This window comes from Palaemon carinicauda, chromosome 29 (assembly GCF_036898095.1).
Source record: "Palaemon carinicauda isolate YSFRI2023 chromosome 29, ASM3689809v2, whole genome shotgun sequence".
Taxonomy (NCBI): Eukaryota; Metazoa; Arthropoda; class Malacostraca; order Decapoda; family Palaemonidae; genus Palaemon; species Palaemon carinicauda.
In genome coordinates, this window is record NC_090753.1 from 36,251,316 (window position 1) to 36,261,167 (window position 9,852).

The following is a 9,852-nucleotide window of genomic DNA, read 5'->3' on the forward strand; positions in this document are numbered from 1 at the left end:
AGTGACATTTAAACTTTTAAAAGGGAGTAGTTCACAAACCAAAACATAGATACACCTACATACAGTAACACAAAAACACACACACAAATGTGTATATATATATATATATATATATATATATATATATATATATATATATATATATATATATATATATATATATTTATATATATATATATATATATATATATATATATATTTACGTATATATATATATATATATACATATATATATCTATCTATCTATCTATCTATCTATCTATCTATATATATATATATATATATATATATATATACATATATCTATCTATCTATCTATCTATCTATCTATCTATCTATATATATATATATATATATATATATATATATATATATTTACGTATATATATATATATATATATATATATATATATATATATATATATATATATATATATATAAGTATCTGTTCAGCAAAAAATCTTGTCATTGGAGGTACTCTTTTTCAACAAAAGGACATCCACAAGTATACACAATGTGGCAAAATTGCCCTTAATAAAGAGAGAAGGAGGATTCTGAGAAATGTATGAAGCTATAGATGTGCAGATATTTGTAGTGATCACTAGCTCCTCAATGCCACACTGAAATTAAAACTAAAAACATCCAACAGAAATGTTGATAGAATACCTAGGTTTGATACAACTAAGCTTTTAGAAGAAGAACACAGAGAAACATTTGCAATTGAATGTAGGAATCAATTTGCAGTTTTAGAGACTCTAAGACACGAAGAGCAGACAATTCATAAAGAATGGTGTGATATTAAGAACATATATCAGTCATTTTGTAGGAAACTCTTGGGACGCACAGCTACAAGGAGAAAGCCATGGATATCACATCATACATGTGATACTATAAAAAGGAGATAAAGACTGAAATTGATTGTTGAGAGTTTTCGAGGAAGTTATGAATTTTACAAGATACAGCATGAGGATTAATTCAGTATTGATAGTGAGGTCAAAAGAAAAGCCAGGAATGATTGCCGAAAATATCAAGACAGTAAAGCAGATGTGGCTGGCAAAGCTATGGATTCATGGTAGCTATTGGTGTAAGAATTGCACACATAATTAATAATGAAATGTTGACTGGGACAAAGAAGAAGAAGCATACGCCCATCAAAAAGAGAGATGAACACTTTAGTGAGATCATGAATGAATTAAGGGTGTTCGAGGTCGAAGCTATCCTCAAAACAGTAAAGCGATGGAAAGCCCCTGGATACAATGAAATAACTGCCGAGATGATACTGTCCGAAAATAATGGGACTCCCTGATTACTCGCAAGATTATTTTGCAGAATATGGCATGAAGAGGGAAAACCTGATGAATGTAAGAAGGAGTGCTGGTGAAAATGACCAAAAAACTGAGACCTTACTGATTGCAATAATTACAGAGGCATCACACTTACGTCAGTTGTTATGAAAATACATAATATTCTTATTCTAAAGATACGCGAGTAAAATTGATGAAAAGCTGAGAGATGAACAATTATGATTATGAAAAGGTAGAAGTTGTACTGACCAAATTTTAATTTTGAGACATTTACAACAATGCATAGAATATAGAAATCCACTTTTGATGACCTTTGTGGACCATGAGAAAGCCTTTGATAGTGTGGACCGACCAATTTTATGGAGAGGGCTTCGTTATTATGGAATTCCTCTTAAATATGTAAATTTGATTAAGTCTGTTCATGAGCATAGCAACTCCAAAGTTGATATAAGTGGAGTCTTATCAAGTGAGTTTCCCGTGAACAGCGGAGTATTCCAAGGGAATACGTTGTCACCTATGTTGTTCATCCTCTTCATCGATTTTGTAATGAGTTGAACAGTTGGATATGGTGGAGAAGGATTAGACTTGATTGCTGATAAGAATTTAGCAGACCTAGAGTATGCTGAGAATGCTGTCCTTGTTAGCAGAACACCACAGGATTTACAATGCTTGCTTATCAGAATGCATGAAATATCACACGAGGTTGTGCTGAAGATAAATGGAAGGACGACAGAGATGATGAGAACGGAGTATGCAGTGGAAGATGAAATACCATTAAAAGGAGAAAGGATTAATGAGGTAGAATCCTTTAGGTATTTACCAACTATGATCTTCAAAACAAGGTCTTTAGAATTAGAGTTTGTGAAAGATTAAAAAAATAAAGCAGTAAAATTGTGAAGGATTTGAAAGTTTTTGGAATAACAAAAAGTTATGTTACAAGACAAACAATCCTGAAGGGACTACTGATGCTTAGTTTGATTTTTATTAAAAGGAAAATGTGTAAATAATTAGCATTTAGGTGTAAAATTTTAATTAGCAAATGGGTGAAGCAAGGAATTGGTAGTTATAGCAACAAAATGTCTCGATTTTTGCTGATGATGAGAGCTCTAATATTAAATTATACTCAGATCATTCTACATTATTTACTTGAAACAATGCTCATGATCCTTTATACCAGGGTTATACTCCTGTCACTTTTCTCTTTTAAAGATTAGCATCTAATGGAAACTTATTTCTATATCTTTAATCCCTGTTAGTCAATCTTTTATTTGTGTTCGATCTACCGGAATCCAGATATGGATGATTCTATCTTCGATTGTCTTCTTACCATTATGGCTAAGATACAAGAAGATGATAGAAACGCTTCTTTTGTCTTTGTTGGTGATTTTAATGCTCATCATAGGGAGTGGTTAAGTTCTATCTCTCCTACCGATCGCCATGGCTTAAGAGCTTTAGACTTTGCCTCTGAATCAGGCTGTGAGCAAATCATAAATGAACCTACTCACAGGTCTGGTATTTGCTTGGACTTCGTATACCCTGACTCCAATGGCGTTATAACTAGTAAGGTTGGTCCTCCATTCGGGACATCTGATCATGCCTTGATTTCATTAGTAGTGAAGACTGAGTAGCCTGTTCCTGATATATCATACTCTTGTAAAATTTATATGAAATCTCAAGCAGACTGGAATGGGATTTCGCATGATCTTTTGTGCTTGAATTGGTCACAATTATATAGTAGTGTAGATCCTGTTGTCCCTTTGAATGAGAATCTAGTCAACATAGTTGATAGGTGTATCCCTTCTCGTGTGCTAAGGTACCGAATGAAGGACAAACCGTGGTTCAATGATGATTGTAGATGTTGCTTATTTGGAGAAGCAGGAGGCCTATCATCTTTGGAAGGGTAACAGATCAGATTTGACCTGGAATAACTATACTCAGCTTCGAGCTTTTGCTCAGAGAATTTATGCATCAACTGAAAAGGAGTGCAATTTAACCATAAAAGAAACCCTTTCGGGTAGATCTCAGGAACATAAATGGTAGTCTACCCTTGAATCTGCACTATTTGGTGTAGATGCAACAGTTCCTCCTTTACTTAAACCAGATGGCTCAGTCACTCACTGTCCAAAGGTAAAGGCAACCCTTTTGGCTGATGTTTTTGACAGCAAACAGAGTAATGAAAAACTTTAACTTCCTTATTCCTGTTTTTCTGAGGCTAAACTAACTAGTTTAGCTATTCGATCTCGTGAGATTAAAGCTCTGTTGATGGACCTTGATGCTTATGGAGGTGTAGACCCAAATGGTATTTTTCATTTGTTTTTTATAAAGACAGCAGATTTCTTAGCTCCAAAGTTATCTGTTATTTTGCGCAAGTTAGCAAGAAGAGGATCTTTTAGCACTTGTTGGAGAATTGGTAATGTTACTCCTCTATGTAAATGCATTTGCGGTAACTCAAGTCCCACTGATTACCACCCAATTTCCATAACTCCCATATTATCTAAAGTTTTTGAGCGTCTTCTGGCAAAACGTCTTAATAGATTTGCTGAAGGTAATCATCTACTCCCTAGTTTGCAATTTGGTTTTCGTAAAGGCCTTGGAGCATGTGATGCCCTTCTTAAAATCTCCAATGCTGTACAGAAATCCCTTGATTGTGGTCAGGAAGTTCGTATGACTGGCCTTGATTTTAGTGCTGTCTTCGACCGTGTTAATCACGAGGCCCTTGTTTTCAAGCTCAAACAGTTGGGAGTGGGTGGGTTGTTTCTTAGCATTATTATTGATTTTTTAAGTAATAGATCTCAAAGAGTTGTTGTTGATGGGCACCATAGTGAGTATAGGAATGTGATATCCGGTGTTCCACAGGGTAGTGTTCTTGGCCTATTACTTTTCATACTATATACACATGACATGTGGTATGGCCTAGAAAATAAGCTTGTTGCATATGCAGATGATACAACTCAACTTGCATCAATTCCATCCCCTGAAAGTAGATCTGGGGTTGCTGAATCCCTTCATAGAAATTTAGCTAAAATTACTGTATAGTGCAAATTATGGGGTATGAAGTTAAATCCTAACAAAACTCAAAGTGCGATTGTAAGTAGGTCAAGGACGGTGGCTCTTCAATATCCGGATCTCAGTATTGATAATGTTTCTTTGAATTTGTATGACTCTTTTAAAATTTTAGGTGTGATTCTCGACAGTAAATTTACATTTGAGAGACACATTAGGTCTGTGTCTTCTTCAATTGCACAAAAAATAGGTTTATTGAGAAAGTCTTACAAGATTTTCGGTGATCAATGTATTCTGAAGAAGTGTTTGAATTTTTTCACTCTACCTTGCTTTGAGTATTTTTCTCCCGTCTAGTATTCAGCAGCTGATTCTCATCTTAATTTGTTGGACAGAAACTTACGGTATATTAAATTTCTTATTCATGATGTAGATATTAATCTTTGGCACTCTCGTTCAATTCTAGTTCATTATGCATGTTGCATAAGATTTTTCATAACTCTGACCATCCTTTACATTCAGATCTCCCTGGACAATTCTATCCTGTTCGTAATACTAGGCAGGCAGTTAATTGTAATAGCCAGGCCTTCTCCGTCATGAGCTTCAATACTACACAGTATTCTAGAAGTTTTATTCCAGCTGTTACCAAGTTGGTGAATGATCTTCCTAATCAGGTAGTTGAATCAGTAGAACTTCAAAAGTTCAAAGTTGGAGCAAATGTTTTTATGTTGACCAGGCTGACATGAGTCTTTTTATAGTTTATATATAACATATTTGTTTTTTTACGTTGTTAATAGTTTATATAAGACATATCTGTTTTGACGCAGTTACTGTTTTTAGAATGATATATTGTTAATTAATTCTCATCATTTATTTATCTTCTTATCTCCTTTCCTCACTGGGCTATTTTTCCCTGTTGGAGCCCTTGGCTTATAGCATCTTGCCTTTCCAACTAGGGTTGTAGCTTGGCTAGTAATAATAATAATAATACTAATTATAATTATACTAGTTCTAATATATATTTTTTTTTCATTTAGTATTCCGGAATCTGACATTCTTTTAAATAAACTTACTTTGTTGATACATCTCATTTTTACACCCATTCGCTCATTCCGACTACTGGATATTCTCTCATTCATCCATTCACAAACATAATTAAATGTCACGAACAATCATATATAAACTTTCCCTTTAGATATACTGTCATAACCTGTTGATGCAATTTATAGTTGATTGCCGGCCTGGGAAAAAAGGGACTTTATTTTCTAAAACATTTTCCATGACACATTCAACTGTGTTTTGCAATTTCCTGGATCAGTCGTTGGAAATTAAAAAAAAATTTCTAGACGCTGGATAGGAATTTGAGCCGTATTCATTCTTTTGGGGTTGGATGGATAGTTTACTGTTCAAAAATCTCTTTTATTTTGTCTGTGGGAGAAATGGGTGAAATGATTTGGAAAACATCTTACAAAAATATATCCATTGCCCATCTCTCTCTCTCTCTCTCTCTCTCTCTCTCTCTCTCTCTCTCTCTCTCTCTCTCTCTCCCTCTCTCTCTCTCTCCATGCATATGGAATCATTAGGGTGAATACTCAAAGTCTGAATTATTTAGGGGACATCTCGAATCCATTATGGGAACATGTGACAGACGCTCATTTCAATATAGTGGCTTCTGGGAAGATGCTAAGATAAAGGATGCTGTAACATAAGATGTGACAGAAGATGCTGTGACCAAAGATAATGTGACAAAGGAAGGCCTGGCAAAGGATGTTGTGACAAATGGTGGTGTGACAATGGAATAATGACAAAAGAATTACTTGCTAAGGATACTGTGACAAGTGATGTTGTGACAAAGGAAGTAATAACAAAGGATGCTTTGACAATATATGATGTGACAAAGGACGAAGTGACAACAGATGCTGCAACCGAAGATGATGTGACAAAAGAAGCGCTGCCAACAGATTTTGTGATCAAAGATGATGTGACCAAAGATGATGTGACAAAGGAAGCACTGACAAAGGATACCGTGACCAAAGATGATATGACAAAGAAAGCACTGAAAAAGGATGCTGTAACAATAGATGATGTGACTGAGGAAACACTGACAACAGATATTGTGACCAAAGATGATGTGACAAAGGAAGCACTGACAATAGGTGCTATGACCAACGATGATGTGACAAAGGAAGCACTGACAAAGGATGCTGTGGACAATGGTGCTGTGACAAAGGAAGCACTGACAACAAATGCAGTAATGAAGGCCGTTATGGCAAATGAATTTGTGACCAAGGAGGCTTAAATAAAGGATGAATTGATAGACGATGTCGTGACAAACGGGGCTGAAATTAAGGATGCTGTGTCAAAGAATGCTGTGGCAAAGGAAGGAATGACCAAGGAAAGGTCTATCTTAATGTTGCTAGTGTTTTTAAACAATGATTTATTTAAAATATTCATTAATTGCTTGTAGTTTATTTATTGCTCTTTTTCTTTCCCTAACTGGCCTCTCTTTTCCTTTTGAAGCGCTAGTGGTTATAGCATCCTGCTTTTCCATCTTGCTTAAAGGTTTTAACCACACGATGTGTTCCCAGCCTGTAGAAGTAAGTGATCGGTTAATAATTTAATTTATTTCCCTTTCCAGGGAATGAGATTGCTGTGCTGAAGTCGTCCACGGTGCAACCAACTCCCCCTGAGCACGTGACAATTCAACAATAATATCTTTCCCCCTTGTGCTCCCTTTTATTAAGTTATTAATACTGAGTTCTAAAGTAAGGCTGGACTCACAAGGCCAGGTGTAAATATATATATATATATATATATATATATATATATATATATATATATATATATATATATATATATATATATATATATATACTTATTCATTCTGTCATATTTAGCGGTGTTGCCAAACGTATAACTACACCATATCTTCCTGTTCCTCGGGTAATGAGGGTCGGAGTGGTCATTCCCTGGTGAGAGGGGTCACGTAGAGAGGTACGCTTGGAAACCATAATTCCCAAAACAATGCCAAAACTACAGGGTTGTAATCAGGGGAGTGGGGTAGGGTGGGAAGTGTAGCATTTGTGTGTGCATAATTAATACTCAGCCATTATTATTGACAGGTTCCGTAGACTAGTTATATATAACAGTGTTTCATGATATGGATCCCTTCTATATGCCTGTCTTTCCGTGCTTTGAGATAGATAAATTTTCTTGGATGAAGATGGAGAACTTTATACAAAGGTTTGATTATCTGCAATATACTGTATGTTTGTTTAGGAGAGAGTTTAGGAATGAAATATGACGACATACTTCATCTCTCTCTCTCTCTCTCTCTCTCTCTCTCTCTCTCTCTCTCTCTCTCTCCTGGCTGTGAATCAGAGAAGAATTTCCTTGGTATAAACTTGAGCATACAATAAAACTGAATGAAAGGGAAATTACAACCTCACCATCAACAACTTCATGGAAAAGGAATATATTGAAATTCCAATACACTCATCTTTTAATTTGAATAAAAATCTATATGTATTTACTGATCTACTGATGTAAGTTGAGAGAGAGAGAGAGAGAGAGAGAGAGAGAGAGAGAGAGAGAGAGAGAGAGACTTAATTAAGTTTCAATAAAAAACATACAACGTAAAATGAAAAGACTTGAGTCTGGCATTTTGTCCAAATCACGCGATTCAACTTTTATATCCAAAACATTTCATAATTCCGATAGTCCTAATTTACTTTTATAAAGATACTAGTATATGCTGTTCGTCAAAAATGACGGCTAAATATTTGGATAAATATGCACACACACGCACATGGCCCCAATAGGGTATGACTACTCACTATCCGTCTACCCGAGGGACGTAGAGACCTAAATGTGACCGACTGGTAAAAGAAATATTTATCCAGACACTTGATCTTTATTTTCTAGAGTAGATAACCATATTTTATAGCAACTTAAACTTTACCATATCCTTTAAATCAATAGATATATTTTATTTGAATTTCTATTGTTAGTTTTTACACTCTGCTAAAAACAATAATCCAATTACTATAAAACGTAACACAAAGAAAAATCTTTTTTCTTCAGCCTTATTTACTTTCTACTTCAATAAAGATCCTTACGCTTATCATTTTCCACTCTTCATCTAACAACTTTACTTAGGAATGGATAAAATAAAGGGTGAGGTATTCCAATATAATTGTCTCGATGACTTTTTACAAGGAGTTTGTTTTGACTGAGAGAGAGAGAGAGAGAGAGAGAGAGAGAGAGAGAGAGAGAGAGAGAGAGAGAGAGAGAGAGAGATTCATTTAGATTGACTCTCGCTCTTTCTCTCAGAAATGGTAATATTATAGATAACTGATAGGAGATCAGTTTTCGTATATGATAATGCTTTGAACAAAAAAGTCTTAACGTCAAACAAGCAAAAGTCTCTATGATTTCAAAATTGTAGATAAAAGTCCAGCTGTAAAATACCTAAGCGTAAAAACACACGCTGTCATACACATAAAACACTAATACAAACATACAATAATATATATAAACATACATACATGTAAATATATATGAAATATATAACTGAATCCAATTCATAATCAGTTATAACCACAGCAAGCAACATTAACCTCACATTCGTATTAAGCCCCAAAGATGAAAACATCGGGAACCGAAAACACTGTACAGTACTTGTGTGAAACAAGTGTTAAAGCTAATTACTTACACATGCATAAATACATGCATGCAAATATATACAACATAACCTAAGTAAATAATTGAAGCAAATTCATATTCAAATGGAATAACCATAACTTGCGAAATTAACACAATTAACTTGCATTTCATACAAAATTTAACAACCGAAAAAAAATATATAATCATTGTTTCCTTCACATAAAAAAAAAAATTATAATTTTCCTTTCAAAACTAATCATAAGAATTACCATTTGGTGTCATTATCAATTCCTAATTTAGCGTTAACATTATGAATCTTATAATGGATACAGTCATTACCTTTCATTCTTATCTTATATTTCTTCCTCTTGTTTTAATTTTTATAATATGCTATATTTTTTGGTGAAAGGTTTGTTTTGATATTGATACTGTGCTAAAAATATTTAATTAAAATTGTTTATGACTTCTTTCTTGTACATTACCTCCTTTCCTCAATGAGCTATTTTTCCCTACTGGAGTCCTTGGGAGTATTGAATTCTGCATTCACAACTATGGTTGGTGCTTGGTTAATAATAATAATAATAATAATAATAATAATAATAATAATAACAATAATAATAATAATAATAATAACTATTATTATTATTATTATTATTATTATTATTATTATTATTATTATTATTATTATTATTATTATTATTATTATTATGAAATTTCTTTTTTTTTCTTTTTTAGATATTAGTAGGATAAAAGTATTTTACATGAAGTAGCAGTTGAAACTAGAATATCAGATTAAAAGGAAATGGCAGTGTTCTCTCTCTCTCTCTCTCTCTCTCTCTCTCTCTCTCTCTCTCTCTCTCTCTCTCTCTCTCCTGGCTGTGAA

The 9,852-nt window shown here is 33.8% G+C and overlaps 1 protein-coding gene across 1 annotated transcript; it reads left to right on the top strand.

Annotated features, from left to right (window-relative positions):
- Nucleotides 1-6,105: 6,105 nt before the first annotated feature.
- On the top strand, nt 6,106-6,603 carry LOC137622504 (salivary glue protein Sgs-3-like). Its single transcript, XM_068353109.1, has one exon. The coding sequence runs from the start codon at nt 6,106-6,108 to the stop codon at nt 6,601-6,603; it is 498 nt and encodes a 165-aa protein (XP_068209210.1).
- Nucleotides 6,604-9,852: the final 3,249 nt, after the last annotated feature.